The sequence below is a fragment of the Lacerta agilis genome, chromosome 13 (assembly GCF_009819535.1).
Source record: "Lacerta agilis isolate rLacAgi1 chromosome 13, rLacAgi1.pri, whole genome shotgun sequence".
NCBI lineage: Eukaryota > Metazoa > Chordata > Lepidosauria > Squamata > Lacertidae > Lacerta > Lacerta agilis.
Window position 1 is genome coordinate 33999520 of NC_046324.1, and position 21096 is coordinate 34020615.

Consider the following 21096-nt stretch of genomic DNA (forward strand, 5'->3'; position numbering starts at 1 on the left):
CCCATTTGGTCCCAACGGAACAGTGACTGATCAATCAGTCCTGTGCAGGCCCACAGGTTTTGTGTTTCCAGAAGCTGGTTTCTAGAGCAGGGGTTGGTCTAGATCAGGGACAGCCGACTTCTGGATTCTCAGGAGCGTGTGTGTATGTGTGTGTGCGCAGGGAAGGTGCGGAGTTCTGTGCTGTAGTTGGTAGTTGGGGAGCAAGTCTTGGAAGTATATTTTGCCATGGGGTCCAGTCACCTGAATGGGTGGATTGGCTCTTAAAATAGCAAATGCACTTGGTGGGTGGGCGGGTGGGTGGAGAGCTCCACTTAGACCCCAAAGAGAGAGAAAGTGTGGTCTGTCTTGTGCCATACCTTTGAAGAATAATTTTTTCGTTTTCTTAAATGAGCATGAACAGTCTTGGCTAAGACACGGGAAGGCCACATGGAGCCTGGATAAATTTGCTTGAGGAGGTCAGCTGCGCCCTCCAGATGGCCAGTTAACTCATCCTTGGCCTAGATTGATCTTCGATCCTTTATGAGGACCTTTGACAGTGTTCAACTGTACTGGGGATTGAAGCGGGGAGCCTGAGCAAGTGGGAGAGTGGAGCTCTTAGTCTCTGCCCAGGCTGAGATGGAACCCCCCCCTCCCCATTTATAGGCAGCTTTTGCTAAGGGTGCTCCAGCAGGACTACCTCCAAATGGGATGGGCTTGGTGAACACCCTCGGTGGAACCCTCAACACCTCAAGGCCAGCTAATGGGCTCCACTGTCTTTCTGCTAAGGCCTGGAAGGGTTCCTGGGGTGTTTTTAATTTGAAACTTTCCAGGTGGCTTCAAAACGTGCCTTCCTGTCACAAGGGGTGCCATTTGGGAAGCGAGTTTATTTCGTTTTGCGCTGTGGAGCCTTAGATCTCTGGCACGTGGCCTGTGACTGCACCCCAGATCTTGCTGCACAAGGCTGCTGCAATGTTCCCTCCCACTACGAATGGAAATGCACCCGTCTTCGGAGCGATGAAGTCTATAGATGAACAGGCAGGGTGGAGCATGCAATAGGGGGTGGGGAGAATTTCTGGGGGTGGGGTGGGGGAAGAGAAAGAGCTTGCTACAAGTAAATGCAACTACCCAGATCTGAAGTCTGATTTGAAAGGGGGGGGAGAGAAGTATGAATAAATATTTTGCACACCATCTGCCTGTCTTTCTTGTTTCTCCTCCAGAGTTCCCCCACATTTCTCATGTGCTTAAAGTGCTTTACGGCATTCCCCTTTCCATAAGGAGGTTGCAGAAGGAGGAAATCAAAAGGGAGAGGGGTTAAAATATATTATATATATTGATTTTCTCCTCCTGCAATCTCCTTATGGTTGTGTGTTGTGTGTGTGTGTGTGTGTGTGTGTTTATATTTTCTACCTCCTTGCAAAATAGCAGCAGCCTGAAGATGACCACATTTGAGATGAGAAAGTAACAAGGAAATGCATTGAAATGTGGGATGAATGAATGGGAAGGTATGCAATGCCCACCCAAGCAAATCACTATGAATGTTCCCTGGCCACATCCACACCCTACATTTAAAGCACTACAGTGCTGCTTTGAAAGCTGTGCTACCACAAATAATTTGGGTAGCTGTTAGTATGTTAAGGATGCTGAGAGTCGTTACGATACCTCTATTCCCTCCACGAAACTATAGCTCCCAGAGTGGTATTTAACAGCCAGTCCCTCTTCACAGGGTGGCGCTGTGGGTTAAAAGCACAGAGCCTAGGGCTTGCTGATCAGAAGGTTGGCAGCTCGAATCCCAGTGACAGGGTGAGCTCCCGTTGCTTGGTCCCTGCTCCTGCCAACCTAGCAGTTCAAAAGCACATCAAAGTGCAAGAAGATAAATAGGTACCACTCCAGCGGGAAGGTAAACGGCATTTCCGTGTGCTGCTCTGGTTTGCCAGAAGCAGCTTAGTCATGCTGGCCACATGACCCGGAAGCTGTATGCCAGCTCCCTTGGCCAGTAAAGCGAGATGAGCGCCGCAACCCCAGAGTCATTCGCAACTGGACCTAACGGTCAGGGGTCCCTTTACCTTTACCTTTACCCTCTTCACAGGGAGCTCTGGGAATTGTAGTTCTGTAAGAGGAGTAGTCATCTCCTAACGACTCTCAGCACCGTTAACAAACTTCAGTTCCCGGGCTGCTTTTGGGGAAGCAGTGACTGTTTAACATGGCATTGCAGTCCTTTAAATATATGGCCATTTATTGTACAAGCTTGCCACAAACAAATCAGGACAATTACTCAATGAAAATTGGATATAATTTGACCTCCATGTCAGCTTTGTGCAACCATTGGGTGAATGCTCAATTAACAGGTGACCCGGAAGAGCCCTTAGAGAGCTTTGTCTCTAAGAAGCTCTGCAGAAGAGAATTCTTGGATAGCGACATTTTTTTCAGCCCACCATGATTGCAGGGAAGTGTCCAAACTGAACTGAATCACAGTCCCTCTGCACCAAAAGCCACTGCAGGTCCCATCAGCTTTCTTAATTTCAGCAATATTAATTTAGCAGGAGGTGGGGGTTCGTTTTTGCTGTGGCCATCATTAAACAATCGGGAGTTGCAAATCCTTGCCATTCTACTTCCACGTTACTTAGAAATCTACTAGGAGATAGACACCTTCTGCCCATGTCTGCTTACGCATGTGCAGCTTGTGCATTTTCAGGTTTTATCCACAACAATGAGGTCTAGAAACTTGTTTGATTCTTTTTATTAAAAAACAAACAAACCAGAAGTGGGGATTTCTAAAAGAGTGGGAAGTCCTGTATACAATTGGGCAGTGGAGTAGAGACCTTTTCTAGCCAAGGGCAGTATTCTATCATGAGCAATCTTGTGGGGGGCGCATGGCAGTAGTGTGGGGGACCAGAGGTGTGCAGATAAATGGATGACCTGTCGTCACATCCATTTCTCTCTCCCCATCGCCAGTCTGAGTTTCTGCAGTGCTGCTCTGAAACAGACCCCTACATCACCAAAAATGGTTTATGCCCCCATAATCTGTTGGGACACACAAAATAATCAAAGAATGTACAGCACTAGACAGGCTTGTAGTATTTGGTGCTGATGCTTCTGCATCTTGGTGGCCTTCCTTTGCACATACAGTACAAGTATGCCAGTCAAACAAGCCCCAACCCTGTGTGTTGCTCTTTGCAGCTGTGGTTGCCGTGATATGTGTGGGAGTGTGAACCAACAGCGTACATCTCTCCATGTGGATGGGTTGTTTTCTTTAATATATATATATATATTGTGGTTTATTTTGCCTGTGTGCGTGGGTGGACCCAGGAAGATAACAGGGTTCGTGATGTGGGGTTTCTGAGATTCGGTCTGACAGGTAATAATTCCAACTAAGACAGATGCCTGAGATGCTGGGAATCCATAAAACACTCTCCTACTCCCACAGTGGGAGGGGGGGCCCTTTTGAAACACATCCCCCCACCCCCTGGGATTCTTAAGGGGTGAGCTTTGCGACCCAGGGAAGAAAGTGTCCTTCCCAGAAGGAGGCAGAAGACAGCCTGGCGACCAGAGAACACATGAGAAGACCTGTGCTGAAAGGAAAACTGCATGGTTTTATGGAGCAGAGTGTTACATTTCAATCTAGCAGAATTTTGGCATCATTGGATCTTTCCGGCATTCACTAAACACCTGCCCCAGATTCCTTGCCAGGCCTGATCTCTCTGTGTCATGATCAGTGCTGTTTCTTTTCTGCCGCGGTTCAGTTTCTGACAAATAGTACTTTTATTTACCTTGTCATTCGCTACTTAATGTAAGCAGTACATTTATTTCATTTTATTTTTCCTTTTATATCCCACCTTTCGACATTGTTTTATTTTACATATATTTATTACCCAGTCTTCACCAGCTCCCAGGCGGATTACAGAATAGGAAAAAGAGATAACCAAATAACCAAAAAAAGAACACTGACACAAAATAATATTGTCTTTGTTATCTCCTGTTCTAAAGGACCTAAAATGCATCAGGTGCAAGCAGAGATTGCTCCGTTAGGGCAAAGGACCCACCAACCTCAGTCTACTCTCAGCAGGTCTCCACCAGCCTACCTTCTTTCTTACAACCAGTCTGGGGTCCCCCTGTGGCGGGAGGAGGCTGTCTGGCTGTCAGCTTCCTCCTCCTTACTTTCAGTGTTGCCCCTTGTGGAACTCAGCAAGGAGGAACAAAACTAGACTCTGGCGCCCCCTACTGTTGGGCTCCCTGCCTTCCAGCCCACCAGTCCATCAATGGGGACTAGCCATCACTGCTGTTAAGGTTGGTTCAGTGTATGAAAGATGGAAAGGCCATAATGGGCAAATGACGTGACTGCCTTTGCCATGTATGAGGTTCTCTTGAAGCTGCCCTCCTTTACCTGGTTGGGAGCTGCGCAGGAGGGCAACACCTTTAAGAGCTTCTGTCTCTTCCAGCTGCGTCATCCTCATTCAGTTCCTTCTTTTGCTGGTGCCAGGAGTGCTCAGCCTGCTAATGCTAGATTTTCTGTTTACTCCTCCAGCCAGTGGGCATGTGGCAAAGCCATACACTGCCAGCATCATCCTGTGGCAGAGTCCATGGCTTGAGCGGGCACTGCTGTGATTAGGATATGTGCTGGGAAGAAAAGAAGAAGAGGAAAAAGAAGAAGAGAGGGCCACATGCATGAACCAACATATGCTGCCTACATAAGAAACAGCATTCAGAGACCTGGGATACCTTTTAAGATATATAATGCTACAAGAGACACAAAAGCCTCCAGTGGCAGAGAGTTCCACAGTCTGAGCACTCAAACCAACCATGCCTCCTTCACTAACTTCCCTTCTGATGCAAATAGTCTGCTTAGATTTAGTTTGGCCCTTAGACTGCAAATCTAAACATACCTCCTAGGGTTTGGCCCTCCACATGCTGTTGGGCTCCAACTCCCATCCCTGCCCTTTGGCTGTGCCAGCTGCAGCTGATGGGAGCAGGAGTCCGACATTTGAAGGGCCGCAGGTTCCCTATCCTCAGGTCTATTGATTTCAACGGGTCGGCTCTGAATAGAACGCAGCTGGATACAACCCATTGTCCAATCAGAAGCTGTGTGGCTATTGAGAAGCTGTGTGGTGTAGAAGAGGCACCAGCAGGAACATCATAGGAGGAGTGCGTCCAACTGCCACACCTCTGGCCTTTGGAAGCATTGATGCTGCTCGAAGGGTAATGCCAAAGGGACAGTGACCCTTTGAGGAAGATGAGACCTTGATATTTCATCAGAATAACTGGATTCTCAGCTAATTTGTAGTGGGCACAGAAGCTATTTCTATTTCTAGGAGGTGCAATGTTACTACATTTGTTGTTTCGTTGCATGCTATTATCATGAAATTGTTATTGCGCCTGTTGATTTTTTGGTGATGTATCCCTCCTTTCATTGCTGAAAGCTGCTCTGAGCATACGAATAAAAGGAGGAGGTGGTGGCTGGAATGACTCTTGGCTGCCAGCTCCCCTTCGCCCTTGCCACTCGGACGAGAGAGGCTTTGGTTCCCCCCCACCCCTGCGCAGCAGTCACTTGGCAGCCCTCTGACTTTTAACAGCTACCGGGAGAATTGAGAGACCTAATTATTCATGGTGAAAGTGGCAATCGGGTCACGGTGAGGTTATTATGGGACGGGAAAGGGAAACAAAACACAGGACATCTCAGCTGACTGCACACACTGGGATGCGGTCTGGTGTAAGTGCCGTTTTTATTCTAATTTATTCTATTTCTTAGCTGGTTTCAAAAAGAACAAAAAACAAAAAACATGAAGTAACCCAAAGCGACTTATAACATAGTCCAACTTTAAAACTTAATTTTAAAAAAACTGGAACAGAATAAAAGCCTCAAAACACACCCATAACATAGGCTTCATTTGCACTATACATTTAAAGCAGTATTGTACCCTCTTCAAAGTCATGGCTCTCCCCAAAGATTCCTGGGACAAGTTTTGGCACAGCACTAGGTGAAGCTTTAAGAAGAGCCTGCTGGATCAGGCCAATGGCCCATCTAGTCCAGCATCCTGTTCTCACAGTGGCCAACCAGATGCTTGTGGGATCTGAGCACGACCCCAGTCTCCCCATTCATGAGTCCCAGTAACTGGCATTCAGAGCCATAATGCGTCCGACAATGGAGGCAGAACATCATGGCTGGTAGCCCCCCGATACTTATCCTCCATTAATTTGTCTTATCCTCATTTAAAGCCATTCAAACTTTCTAACGTGGAGAGACAGTGGTGGGGTGGGGGCTGGGTGGGGGAAGAGAATCTGCCCTTGCTGGTTTTCCTACCCGTCACAAGGCTGTAAAAGGAGAAGGAACATCTGTCCATTAAAAGGCAGCTACCCTAAATCACGATAGTCAGTACCGGTCTAGATGACAGATAAGTCTGCCAGCAGCTGTTAACTGTGTTTGCTAAATACCACTTCCATGCACTGAAGCGATCTACGTCTTCTTTTTCAGATCAGATTTATTTAGAAAAAGTAAAACAAAAACAAAAAAACCCATCCATTGCAACCGAATAAAATCAAATCTAATTTCACGATGCAATTTAACTTTATCTAATACACCCCATAGGGCTACATTTAACACAGCCCAGAAAATAGCCAAAATATCCCTGTGGATATTTTGCTGGAGTTTGGTGTTGTTCCAGTATCTAAAAAACTGGAGTCCATTCTATAATTAAGAGTCATTCCTCTAGTATAGACCTTTCCACTCATCATCATCATCATCATCATTTATACTTTTGATGATCAGAGTGTGAATAACGTTCCTTACATAGATAAAATGCAGCTCTCTTGCATCTCTCTATCAGCAGACTTCAGGGTGGGGAGACCCTTAGAAATCTTTTAGAAAAAGACACAACCTCAACAAACCCAGTCCCATTAAGGACTGGACATGGTAACTGACCATGGCCTCTTGACTGCTGGAGGGAGGTGGGGAATGAAAACAGGGTGGTAGTGGAATGGAGACACTAGAATCCTGAACAGGAGTGTTCCACACTGCAACATTTCGTTGCAGATCCCACCTGCATAACTTCTAATAACTGAGAACTCTGCTGCCCACCCACTTGTCTCTATAGCAACATAACTTTGGATATGTAAATGGCGGTACTTGGCTGGCCAGTTCAGGACATTATCTTACAAAGAAACAGTCTGAGAATTTCCACCAGTTCCCTCTAACACATTGTAACCTCACAGATCACAGGTTTGGGAAAGGACCATCACTCAGACTGACCCCACAATACTACAACAATGTGTTAAAGCAGTTGAAGGTGTCCAATTAGTTTTTATAAATAAACGTCCAGCAGGAGGTTTCTCATTCTGACTGTTCACAATGCTGGTCCAGATGGGCCTGTGATCTAATGTGGGATCAACCGGCTTTCTATGTGTGCATACGCAGTTGTGGTTTCTGACACAGTCTTGGGCCTTTGGGATCTGTGATACCTTAATCTGCGGCATCCTTCTTAAAACAGAACAACATTGTTAATTGCTTCTGATTCCCCCTCAACAAAACGTAGAGGGAAGCAAGAGGGGATGGAGGGGGAACGAAATGTATCAACATCACATAATCCTTTCGATTCTCAGCGAGGATTAGGGAAAGCAATGCATTGGGGGATCTTCAGGGACTCTGTGTGTGGCTCAGCATTTCAGTGCGACAAACTAATTGCTTGATGTGATTGTGAATAATTTACTTATTGCCGCTCTTTCCACCCCCATGCAAAGTCCCCAGCTTTTCTTTAAATTGAGTGTGTATGTGGAAGGATCTCTTTTAAAGACGGAGGCCAGGGTGGATAGGCAGAGGGAAAGATGCTGGCTGTCACTCTCAAACAACAGCTGGAGAAAAAGGAACACAAATGCCAAGAACAAGACACTTTGGATGAATGAATAACGAAACGGGGCCTTTAACAGTGGAAAACACCCTACCCACCATGCTCTGCAGTTGGGACTTGTGCATGTCTGGTAGAAGGGGCTCGGCAGCCACACTCAAGAGTGTGCCAGGTGGAGAAGGGGTGAGCTAGCTTTTTCATCCCGAGGGCCGCATTCCCTTCCAGGGGCCTCATGCCAGTAGCAGGTGGGAGCAGAGCCAAAAGTGGGCGGAGCAACATTTGCACCATTATTGTACCTATGCAAAGCAGAGCGGTTTCTACTCACCCTGCATCTCAATCCTCCATCCAGGTGAGCAAGAAGCAATATGAGAGCTTGGCCACAAGCTTCTGGGAGGCTGTGAATTGGGGCAAGCCAGAGATGTGGCCAGGGCATGGCTAGGAAGGAAGTGTGGCCTGCGGATAGTCCCTAGGTCCTTGGAGAGAGGTCTGAAGGGCTGCATTTGGCCTTCCAGAGCTGAGATAGAGGGGAGAGCGCTGTTGAACTCAGGTCCTGCTTGTGTGCTTCCTGGCTGGCCCCTGTGAAAACAGGGTGGTGGACTAGATGGGCCTTTGGCCCGACCCAGAGGGATCTTTTTACACTCTTAAGAGTGTTTATTTTTGGTGGCAGAGGAAGCAGAAAATGGGCAACCCAGACTGCAGCAGCAGCAGCAACAGGTCACTCTAGGGAAGGCTGCTGTGTGTATTCAGTGACAGCAGACATGTGGAATGGCCCAAAATAAGGGATGAACAAAACACAGAAGAGGTCATGGGACACCTGCTTGCAGATTGGCCTCGATAGGCTTGACGCCCGCGCTGGATGTCAGGGTTACTTGCTGGAAAGGGTGGGCCTGGCTCCATAGCTAGGAAGAGGATTGGGAGCAAAGTGTCAGTGAAGCAATACCTGAGGGGTGGAGGGAGCCACACTTCTGCTAGCTCAAAACTAGGTCAGTTGCTCCGCTGTGTTAAAAACTAGTACAACCCCCGGTGTTGACATGTTTGCAGCACCCCGGCTTTCCCTGCGCCAAGCCTCCCGCCGGATCTAACACTGCAGCTCCAACGGTAGCTGAGCTGAAGGCAAGATGCCGCTCAGTGGGGATGCCCTTCCCCGTTTCTGGGAGGGGAAAGCAGTGCAGCAGCCCAGATACTGAAGCTGCAAGATTGCGGACAGCAGAGGAGCTTCTAGGTCGTCCCCCCCCTCCCTTGGTCCTTCCCAATGAGGACCCCAGACTATGAAATTCAACAAGTTGCTCCTACCCGTTTATTTTAAATCAGCACACCATTTCAATTCAATTATTTTAGGACTCAGCATGCCAGACCTGTAAACTCGCCTCCCAAGATTTGTGCTTCTGTTTTGGGACTCCAGCCGGACAGTTAAGACCTTCCTACAAAATATTCAGTTCCGCTGTCCATGTTTTATGCAGAAGCCCATCCACATTGGCAATCCATGGCTTTTGAGATGCTTAATTCAATTTAGAATGATTTAAAAAATGGGCTGCTGGGTTTTTTTTAAAAGGGTTGATGGTTGGTGCTTTTTTGTTACTTCTGCAAAACCTCAGTGTTTCCCCAGTGGATGTCAATGTTCCCCTCTTGTTTTACTTAACTATTTGCTTTGATGCTAAACAATATGTTGCTCATTAAAGGGGGCAGAACTGGAAACTAAATGCTGGGTTAGGTCTCTTATAAAGCCAGCCCAATAGCCTATTAGGAAGCTGCTCAGCGCAAGACTTATTAAAACAAAGGGGAGTTTCCCAGGGACACAGAGCTTCCCATGGTGCATCTGCAGCAGCAAAACCAGGCACCTTCATCTGCCACACCTGCAACAAAACATGTCTCTCCTGTATCGGTCTCTACAGCCATAGCAGGTGCTGTAACTCTCCAATGGTTTGACTTCACTCCCAGAAGCATACTCCTCCATTGTCTCCCATGACCGACAGATGCCAACCCAACCCTAGTGCACGAGGATCGGATGGGGGCTGGCTACTTGAAGGGGGGAGGCACCCTCAGGTTGTGATTTCAAGACCATTCCCCAGCAGCGATGGGCAAAACATTTCACTCTCTTTCCATTCCTGCTCTCGCTCCGTGTGTGTGATTCCACAGGCTCGGAAGCTTTCCCCACCCAGGACTCGCAAAAGAAACACAAAAGCACACACTCAAAAAACAAGAGCAAAATCTCCAGGCTGTGCGAAGGACAGAAAATGGGGAATTGCAGGCATGGAGACTTTTAAGCATCCAAGGAAAAAAATTACTGGAGCAGAAAAACTCAAGCCAGCACAAAGCCAGCCAGAAGGCAAATTCCTGGGCTGCGGCAGCAAGCTTTGCTAACCCTTGGCATGGGGAGGGGGGGGGGAGCCAGACGTTTCGACATGGCAGAAGAGATATCAGAAGGGTTCCACTCCATAGCCAAGGGCTCCAGCAAAATGAGGCTGCACACCACTGCCTGGACGGCCCCTGTCCTATTTTAGAGAACCCTCACAGCACAATCCTATAAACCCGTTGACTCAGAATTAAGTTCAGTGAGGTTAACTCTCAAGGGAAATGCATTCAGGATTACAGTCTTGAACCCCCCCCCCCTTTGGTTTGCCTTGTGGGAGGGGTCTGTTTCCAGTCAAAGAAAACACCACATGCCATTCCCATTTTTTCAGCCAAGGGATCCTTCGTACAGGTGAAACTCGAAAAATTAGAATATCGTGGAAAAGTCCATTTATGTAAGCAATTGTTTTCATTAGCTACTGGAGTTTAATATATGAGATAGACTCGTGACATGCAAAGCGAGATATGTCAAGCCTTTGTTATAATTGTGATGATTATGGCATACAGCTGATGTGAACCCCAAAGTTGAAATTGTTAATTTGGGGTTTCTCATCAGCTGTACGCCATAATCATCACAATTATAACAAAGGCTTGACATATCTCACTTTGCATGTCATGAGTCTATCTCATATATTAGTTTCACCTTTTAAGTTGAATTACTGAAAGAAATTGGTATCTGAAGAAGTGTGCATGCACACGAAAGCTCATACCAAGAACAAACTCAGCTGGTCTCTAGGTGCTACTGGAAAGAATTTTCTATTTGTACTGAAAGAAATTAACCTTTCCACGATATTCTAATTTTTCGAGTTTCACCTGTACATCCGCTGAGGAACTATTGTGTGGTGCAAAGGATTCTGGGGAAGATTGTGAGGGGCTCTCACACACTTGGCCAAGGCACCAATCCAGCTGGGCCTCACCCTACCCGAGTGAATTAAGAGGGTGCTACAGAAGGACCTACCACCGCCCTGCGTTGCAAAGCAAGATGGGTGTAGAAGTCAGAGGGAAGTCACAGAGATGGAGATGGTCAATATTCTATCCAAATTGATGTGTTTTGGAAGATCATATTTTGAATGGCTGGCAGGCTTCAGGAAGGCTTCTGGTTGACCATCGGGAGAACATGGGCCACTGGCCTGATCCGCCAGCCAGGCACTTCTTAGGTTGTTAGGAACAACAAGTAAATTTGTAGGAAAATAAGGACTTTATTGGAAAAGAAATATACAGAAATGAGAAATGCTAGGATAATATTCAGAAATATAGCTTCCCTCTGTGGTAATGCACCTAGGCACATAGCTCATATTCACTGTGTGTGAGAGACTATGGGTGATAATGTATTTAATTCTTCTTGTTAATAGCTTAAATATCTATTTTGCTAATATAAAACTTGATTTTGTAAAGCAAAATCAGATTCCAAAAATAAATTGTGCTTCGGTTGTGTTTATTTCACTAGCAGTGACAGAGCTGGGGAGGCAAAAAGGATAGTCGAACACCTCCGCTTCCCTCCATGTCAGAGGATCTGAATAGCAGAGCTTTCATCTATTAATCCGTTAAAAGTAGACTAGAGTAGACCACAATCTTACAGAATGCTTGCAGGGGAAGGGAGGAATTTAGAAGGGAGGGCATTTCCAGTGGAGGTGCTCCCCCTAGTGGTACCCAAGCAGCAAATTGCTCCCGACGACACAAGTCAGTCAAACCTTACATTACATGGAAAGATAATCACTAGATAGTTGTCAAACTGGAGGCAAAACTCCTCCCCACCCACAAATATAAAGCTCATCCCAGATCCTGAGCAGCTGTGAGGCTCCAGCCATAAACCACAAGCTTAACATCAGGATCCCCAATCTGTTTTATGAGTGACTTATCATTCTCAAATTATTTGGAGTGGGGCGGGTGGGGAGGAAGGCTGATCTACATTTTGCCATGTGCTGCTCCACATTGCAGGCGGTGAAAGAGTCCTGAGAGGGGAGACCAGTTTTCCCACAGCTGCACTATTTGCTCCAGAGGTTCAAAGGTCTTGAATGATTACTGGTGCAGACTCTCCTGACGATTTGTCTTGGAAATCCAGGATAACAACACGGCCTTTTCATGCGTGTGTGTGTTCAGTTCAGCTTCAGTATTCATGCACCAAGGAACAAAGGTCAATTCTAAAGCTGCAGCCCTGCAATCCTGGGATTTTTCATGTTGCTTTCCTTTTCTTCTTAGGCCTGCCTGCTCCTGCTCCATCCCCTGCCTTTGCTTCCTCTCCACCTAGAACCTGCAACGAAGGCAGCTGTAGCTTGCTGCCAATGGCCCAAGCCCAGAGGCACATCTCCACACGGTGAGGTGTCCAGGCCTGTTCTGCATCAGCTATGAAATGGATCAAGAACGAGGAATTGGTTGGGCTGTGTGCTTTGAGGATGTAGAAACCCTGAGACTGTGGGACAAGTGTGGCCCTTGGGGCCAATTTATGTGGCCCTAGGTCATGCCCCTTCCCAAATCATGCCCCTCACTGGCCCTGCCCTGAGCCCTGCTTGGGTTCTGCTGCACAACTGGAATTTGTCCTTGAGCTGTGATCTGGCTTCTTGTTTGCCTGGACGGAGGGGTCTGTGTGTGTGTAGAAGGAAACACACCCTTTGTGAGCACTGCTCACTTCTGCCTCTGGCTCAGTCCCCAGAAGGTTGTCTACAAGGGAATATGGCTGACTGAAAAAGGTTTCCCCAAGAAATACTGTACTGAGCTAAATGGACCAACAGTCGGATTCAACATAAGGCAACTTTCTATGGGAACTGGACAAGAAAGCCGGAAACGCAAAGGAACAAATAACTGCAGAACCGGAAGAAACTTGACTTGTCTTGGAGCTTTTAAGTAATTATTATTTTAAGTGAAGAGGCTGATGGAAGATCTGCATGCAGCAGACAGTTTTGGACCGTCTGGCTCCTAGCCTCTAAACTCTAGACTACGTTTCCTCATCTTGCCTTGAAATTCCTCTTACGGACACCATGTTTTGTAAGCTTCTCTGCTATTGGTCTGCCTTAGGTATGCATATTTCCCCGTGCTAGGAATGCCAGGAAGAGACTCCCTTCTTTCCTGCCCACCAATAGGATTCTGTCTCCACCTTTAAAGCCCCTCCTCTACACGGAGTGAACCTTTCCAGAACCACTACCTGAGCTCCATCTTGCCTGGACCTTGGCTATCACCACTGGATCTGCCTTATTATTATGATGTGGGGTTGTGCCTTTAGCCCACGCCTGAAGTCACATGGCCCCTCCCTGATGCTACCCATGCACTGAGGAAAGATCTGAAGTGGAGGAACCAATGGAATGCACATAGGAGGTTTCTGTGAGCTGGAAGTCCCAACTTCTCCCACCTTACCTTCGTTTAGCTTCTTGACACAGCTCTGGATTCCGTCAAGGTAGAGCAGGTAGTGCTTGAGGGTGTACTGGACAGGGACAAGGCCTGGCAGAGACTCTACTGCTTCGTCGGCCATAAAGGCAGCTGCTTCCGGGGCTCCGGAAGTCAGAATCGCTGCAATGGGAGCAAAGGCAGGTTGGGGGAGGATGGCAGGAGCAACATCACACATGCACCTTGAGCTCTCGACATCTTCAGGGTACTTCCAAAGCGACAAGATTCTTAAAGAGGGAGAAGGAAATACGAGCAGAAGAATCTGCATTGTGCAGAGCAGGACCACCTTGCTCCTTCCTGTCAACTCCATCCAAAGCAGGTTGAATGCTCCCTTCATGACCCCTAAGGATCCAGGTCTCACTGTCACCTCCTCAGGCCATGCCCTGCCCTCGAGTGCTGTTGCCTGGCTGGAGTGCCTCCTTCAGCTGCAATCATAATGCCCCTTGCTTGCCTGACTTTTGCGTGGCTGGGATGTTCAAAATCTGACTTTGTATAAGGCAGCCTCCTACGCCCCCAGCAGTCCCTGCCAGCATGACTAGCCGTCAGGGATGATGGTACTCATAGCCTAACAACATCTGGAGGGTCACAGATTAGCCACCCCTGCCCTCAAAAGGCTGGAATTATTTTTATTTGTAAAGCGCCGCTGCTGCTGCTGCTCATACAGCTTGACAAGATTAAACCCAGTGGATCCTGCCTGAAAGCTTAAACCAACAACCAAAACATTTAGACCAATATGTAGCAGTCTGTAATAAACATGGGGCAAGAATATGCCACCTGGAATACGAAACTCCACTCAGGCAGAGCTGGGTGGACTAGGCAGCCACATTCTTGGTTTAGGTCCCATCTACCTCATTATGCTACTTTAAACAGCCATGTCTTTCCCCCCAAAGAATTCTGGGAACTGTAGTTTCTTAAGGATGCTGAGAGCCGTTAGGAGACCCAGTCCCAGAGTGGTTTCAGTCAATTCCTCTCCTCATGGAACTCTGGGAATTGCAGCTCTGTGAGCAGAATTGGGATCTGTGAGCTGAATAATAATTCTTTTCAGGGGTTGTGAATGAAATGATCCAAATTTGCATTATGTGTGTATGTTTAATTTTAATTCAGCTCCACTGACTTTCTTTCTTTCTTTCTTCTGTATGTTATAGAAGTGTCTGCCCTTTCTTAAATAAATAAAAATTCAAGAGAAAGAGAGAGAGAAATTCAGGTTCTGAAGAATCACAGAGTTCCTTAGATCGTCAATGACAGGCAAGCTTCTCTGAAGGGTGGCTTCCCTCTTGTGGAGCAGATGCTACCTTGCATTGTATAGCCACAGAGGACTGTTGTGTCGGTTCTATAGTGCCCTTTTAGCTGAGGAGACCTGGCAGGTGATCATCCCAGAATCCTCTGCACTTGCACAAGAGTTTGGTGGCAGAGAGGTGGGGAGCTTCAGGAGGCAAATGGGTTTGAAAAATCACATGATTGCACAAGTGTTTGAGAAAACCCAGGCAGCACTTGGGCCAGGCCGAGCTGAGCTAATGGAAGGGGCCTTGCTGTCTCTGCAAATGCTCTTCCACACAGGAGTTGCCTTATACCGAGTCAGACCACTGGTCTATCTGGATCAGTATTGCCAACACTGATTGGCAGCAGATCTCCAGGTTTCAGAGTGGGAACGTTCCCAGCCCTACTTGGGAGTTGTTGGGATTGAAGCTGGGGCCTTCTGTGTGCAAGGCAGATGCTCCTCCTACCACCGTTCAAGAAGAAGTGTTTTACTGTGATCATGTTAAGAGAACATTGGGTGAATGAAAGAGCACAATCGTTGCTCAAACTCCTTGCAGAATAAACAAACCTGCAGGCTTCAGGGCCTTTCTTACCTGAAGCTGTGGCGGGACCCACAGCCTTGAGTTTGCACAGCTCAGTCATGGCAGCTGCTATGTCAGGGAGAAGCTGGAAGGCTTTTCTGGTGCAGCTCTCCACCATCTCGCTGGAATTAGTGGCCACCAGCTGCTGGAGTCGAGGGCGAAACTTGCCTCTCTGCAGGGAAGAGAGAAGGCCGTCATTCCCACTTGGGCCTACGCTGACTTAAAACTAGTCCTGACTCTCATTTGTTCACTCAGGACAGAGCTACACTGTGGAATGCTCTCCCCAGTGAGGTCTGCCAGGCATCTTTATTGTGCTTCCAGCTTTGCAGTGGCAAGACTTGCCCCCCAGGCTTCTGAATAACTGAGCTGGTGCCATTTTGCTGTTAATGGGTCACTTTGTGTGTGTAAAATATAAAGATGAATTGTAGCTGTTCTGTATGAGTTCTGTTAATGATATAGTATATTCATGCTTAAGATTTTAAATGTTTTTTTAAGTCTCTTGGAAACCTTTTGGAAACAAATGATTAAAAAGTCCAAAAAGTAAAAATATATTATCATTATTATTATTATAATGTGATTATTGTTATTTGTTTTCACAGGCATTTCCCTTTACCTAAACTGTCCGTGAGTATTTCTATTTTATTTTTAACTTCTGTGAGCAGATGGGGTGTGTGAGGGATAGACTTTCTAAAACAGGGATGGGGAACATGTGGCCCTCCAGCTGCTGTTGGACTCCAACTCCCATCAGGCCCTGCTAGCGTGGTCAGTGGGCAGGGATGGTGGGAGCTGTGGTCCAGCTGCATCTGGAGGGCTGCAAGTTCCTGTGACTAAGCACTATCATGCCCCTGGGTCCATGCTGCCTCTGCTCCACCTGGCAACCGACTCTGGCAGAATTACTTACGGAAAGCTTCCATTCCATCAGCCTCACCAGCTCTTCTTTTGTCAAGTGTTTGTCCTTCCGCCCGGAAACAGCAACTGGCAGCTCCTCTTGATACCTCCGAATGGTAACACAGGGAAGGGAGTAAAAACAATAAAATGGTTTTGAATAGCATCAAAAAGATCAGACAGGAGAAACATATTTCCCCCCTTCTTCAATTAAATTGATTTGGGCAAAGCTCACGAGAGACAAAAAGAGAAGAACCACACAGGCCACAGACTTGTACAATTCATTGTTCTGGGGACTGGCACTGCTCTGGTGCAGAAGTCATACTTGATTGTATGATTGGCAGGGGAGGACATGGTGGCCCTGTTGCTGCTGCCCCCATGAAGGGCCTTTTCAGTGGCGATTCCCTGGATGTGTAATGCCTTCCCTAGTGAGGTGTGCCTGTCTCCATTATCATCAACTTTCAGGAGGAATTAAAAAACATTCATGTTTACCCAGGCATTGGGTGGCTAAAGAACTCTGTTGCTGGCAACCTTGGGATCATTGGATACAGGAGTGTTTTTAACTGAAACTTATTTTAGATTGGATTAATTGTAATTGTTTTAGAACGCTTTTGCTTTTTGTTTTTAATTGAGCATTTGTTTGCCTCCCTGAACACCTTGGGGAGGAAGGGTGGGATATCAATTCAATAAATTAGCAATTCAATAAATAATCTTATCAGGAGGTCCATTCAGTACGACATAAAAATCAGAGGGGGCAAGTAAGGATACACATAAAACAAAGTGATAAAAATATTAAGGGCATGAATAAGAAACAAGTGTCTTAAGATTCTCCAGCTCTGCTGCCAATGATGAAAAATCATCACAGTGTTAAGGCTGCAACTGAAGCATCAGAACATAAGAGTCCGGAGGCCATTACTATACATCTTCCATAGTTTAGCTATGTGCTGTGTTAAGAAGGCCTTCCTTTTGTCTATCCCAAATCTTCCAGCGTTCTGCTTCACTGAATGTACGATGAGAGAAGGAACCCCCCCAAAAAGTTCTTTGCTGTAGCAGGTGTGCTCTGCTACCTGCTGAAAACATTTACCATTTATCCAAGGAAATGGTTTTTCCCTGCTTGCTCCCTTTGGCCATGACCACATCCTGGTAAACATTCAAAACTGCTCTCCAGTATGCAGGGTCATCACATCCATAAAGTCCTCCTTCCAGCCCCATCATTTAAGGCTTTCTGAAACTGAAGGCAAAAACAGAAACAGGGAACTAAGCAGCAGGGCCTTGGAGAAAACAAACAAACAAACAAACAATAGCAGCATTTACACCTCACCTTTTTTCCAAAGAGCTCTAGATAGGCCTACGCCACTTGGTAAAAAGGTAAAGGGACCCCTGACCATTAGGATCAGTCGTGTCCAACTCTGGGGTTGCGACGCTCATCCCACATTACTGGCCAAGGGAGCCGGCGTACAACTTCCGGGTCATGTGGCCAGTATGACTAAGCCACTTCTGGCAAACCAGAGCAGCGCACGGAAACGCCGTTTACCTTCCCGCCGGAGCGGTACCTATTTATCTACTTGCACTTTGACATGCTTTCAAACTTCTAGGTTGGCAGGAGCTGGGACCGAGCAACAGGAGCTCACCCCGTCGCGGGGATTCGAACCGCCGACCTTCTGATCAGCAAGCCCTAGGCTCTGTGGTTTAACCCACAGCGCCACCCGCCTCTTGGTAACTAGATCATACTTTAATGCCCAATGGCAGTTTGCTATTTTATTGGTTACAATGTGTATTTTATATGAGATCATATTATTAGAACAGGCATTTTATTTGCTTTTTGTTTGCCAGCTACTTAGAGAGGCCATTGTACTGTAAGGCAGCCTTAACCTTTTAAAAAAATCTTAACATAATAAAAAATAGGATTGCACTGCAAGTTTGCTTACTTGAAAGTGACCTCACCCTGAAAACCATGGGGTTCCCCCCTCCCCAATGAACCTGCTTGGGAAGAAGGTGGCAGTTTACCGACCAGGATGTAAACCTAGCGGAGATCCAACTTCAGGTTGTATCCAATGGTAGTCATACTCAGAGCAGACCCACTGCAACTACTAGACATGACTTAGGCCCATTAATTTATGTTTACTCTCAGCAGTAGTATTTAGCTAGTACAACCTTTAGTTATACAGTACATACAAACACCCATATAAATCATGGTGCATATTATGGATCTTTCCCCCTCTAATTATGACTGAGACCGGATCCAGCCTGAGGGTGTTTACTGCCAGAGTAAACCGCCAGGTAGTGTGGTTGCTGACCTTGAGCCAGACATCCTGGAGAGTGAAGTCAAATGGGCCTTAGAAAGCCTTGCTAACAACAAGGCCAGTGGAAGTGATGATATTCCATCTGAACTATTTAAAATCCTAAAAGATGATGCTGTTAAGGTGCTACACTCAATATGCCAACAAGTTTGGAAAACTCAGCAGTGGCCAGAGGATTGGAGAAGATCAGTTTACATCCCAATCCCAAAGAAGGGCAGTGCCAAAGAATGCTCTAACTACCGCACAATTGCACTCATTTCACACGCTAGCAAGGTTATGCTTAAAATTCTACAAGGCAGGCTTAAGCAGTACGTGGACCGAGAACTCCCAGAAGTGCAAGCTGGATTTCGAAGGGGCAGAGGAACCAGAGACCAAATTGCAAACATGCGCTGGATTATGGAGAAAGCTAGAGAGTTCCAGAAAAACATCTACTTCTGCTTCATTGACTACGCAAAAGCATTTGACTGTGTCAACCACAGCAAACTATGGAATGTTCTTAAAGAAATGGGAGTGCCTGATCACCTCATCCGTCTCCTGAGAAATCTGTATGTGGGACAAGAAGCTACAGTTAGAACTGGATATGGAATAACTGATTGGTTCAAAATTGGGAAAGGAGTACGACAAGGCTGTATATTGTCTCCCTGCTTATTTAACTTATATGCAGAATTCATCATGCGAAAGGCTGGGCTGGATGAATCACAAACCGGAATTAAGATTGCCGGAAAAAATATCAACAACCTCAGATATGCTGATGATACAACCTTGATGGCAGAAAGTGAGGAGGAATTGAAGAACCTTTTAATGAGGGTGAAAGAGGAAAGCGCAAAATATGGTCTGAAGCTCAACATCAAAAAAACTAAGGTCATGGCCACTGGTCCCATCACCTCCTGGCAAATAGAAGGGGAAGAAATGGAGGCAGTGAGAGATTTCACTTTCTTGGGTTCCATGATCACTGCAGATGGTGACAGCAGTCACGAAATTAGAAGACGCCTGCTTCTTGGGAGAAAAGCAATGACAAACCTAGACAGCATCTTAAAAAGCAAAGACATCACCTTGCCAACAAAGGTCCTGCTATAGTTAAAGCTATGGTTTTCCCAGTAGTAATGTACGGAAGTGAGAGCTGGACCATAAAGAAGGCTGATCGCCAAAGAATTGATGCTTTTGAATTATGGTGCTGGAGGAGACTCTTGAGAGTCCCATGGACTGCAAGAAGATCAAACCTATCCATTCTCAAGGAAATCGGCCCTGAGTGCTCACTAGAAGGACAGATCCTGAAGTTGAGGCTCCAGTACTTTGGCCACCTCATGAGAAGAGAAGACTCCCTGGAAAAGACCCTGATGTTGGGAAAGATGGAGGGCACAAGGAGAAGGGGACGACAGAGGATGAGATGGTTGGACAGTGTTCTCGAAGCTACTAACATGAGTTTGGCCAAACTGCGGGAGGCAGTGAAGGATAGGCGTGCCTGGCGTGCTCTGGTCCATGGGGTCACGAAGAGTCGGACACGACTGAACGACTGAACAACAACAACAACAAAACCGCCTTGCTGAAATCCTACACAGAATAGCAGTACTGTTTTAAAGTGACCTACCCCACTGAAATCACAGGTCTTCAACAGGACAGATCCAAACTTAAGCCATTCAGTAGACTCACTGGCATCCTCATTGAAATCATAGGACTTGTGTGAGGTTTTCTCCAATGGGATGGATCCAACCGTAAGCCATTCTTATAAGCAGATTCATTGTAATCATGGGACTTCTGGGTCTTCCTCTCTAATTATGACTAAGACGGGATCCAACCTGAGGGCTTGACTCCCAAAGTAAACAGCCCTGCTGAAATCCACAGGGCTGTCATTTCCCTCCGTAAACCTACTTTGGAGGAGGAGGAGGAGGATAGCAGCAGTTTGTTAAGTTTACCTGGATATCAGTCCCACGGAAACCACAGGATATATGGGTCTTTTCCAATGGGTAAGTCAAACTTACAGCAGCGTGGGAATTTTGGGTCTTCCTATGTTAATTATGGCGAAGCTGGGACCCACCCTGAGGAGATGGCTGGGTCTTGGGATTCAACCTCCTTAAAATGCCAGAACTCATGAGCTCTTCCAACAGGTCGGATCCAAACCGGGTGATGTGGGAGTAAACAACCCCAATGAAATCCAAGGGGCTTTCATTCCCCCCTTGCTTGTACTGTGTTAAGTTTACTTACCCCATTAAAACCCCACAATGGGAAGGGAATGGGAGGGATCCTGCCTTAAGCCATACTTACGAGCAGACTCACTGGCATCACGGGACTTCTGGGTCTTCCCATTTAACTATATGACTGAGCCAGGATCCGACCTCATGGAGTAAAGAGCCCTTGCTTTCATTTCCTAACTTGGGAGGAAGAAGCAGTAGCAGCGGGTTAGCCTAGCCTCACCTAAGCGGGAGCCCTCGTTCAGCCAACGGGCCTTGCTCGCGAGGAACCCCCCCCCCTCCCGCAGGATCGTGCCCCGGCCGTTTGCCGCCTCCCGGCCCTCAAGCGCCCTAGGGAAGTCGCCGC

General features: G+C 46.9%; 1 protein-coding gene across 8 annotated transcripts; it reads right to left on the reverse strand.

The window, feature by feature from the left end:
* Window positions 1-4186: 4186 nt before the first annotated feature.
* LOC117057159 lies at window positions 4187-21047 on the reverse strand. Of its 8 annotated transcripts, none has more exons than XM_033167980.1 (6): window positions 20974-21046; window positions 17346-17486; window positions 16278-16371; window positions 15389-15548; window positions 13509-13661; window positions 4187-4593 (listed from the first exon to the last, which is right to left on the reverse strand). In XM_033167980.1, exons 2-6 carry the CDS (start codon window positions 17474-17476, stop codon window positions 4538-4540), a joined length of 594 nt encoding a protein of 197 aa, XP_033023871.1. In that variant the 5' UTR covers window positions 17477-17486; window positions 20974-21046; the 3' UTR covers window positions 4187-4537. The 8 variants fall into 8 exon arrangements, with proteins under 8 accessions (XP_033023871.1, XP_033023870.1, XP_033023867.1 ...); XM_033167979.1 differs by lacking the exon at window positions 4187-4593 and adding an exon at window positions 11342-12503 and having other exon boundaries at window positions 16305-16371; window positions 20974-21047; XM_033167976.1 differs by lacking the exon at window positions 4187-4593 and adding an exon at window positions 11349-12503 and having other exon boundaries at window positions 17346-17492; window positions 20974-21017.
* Between the last annotated feature and the right edge of the window lie 49 nt (window positions 21048-21096).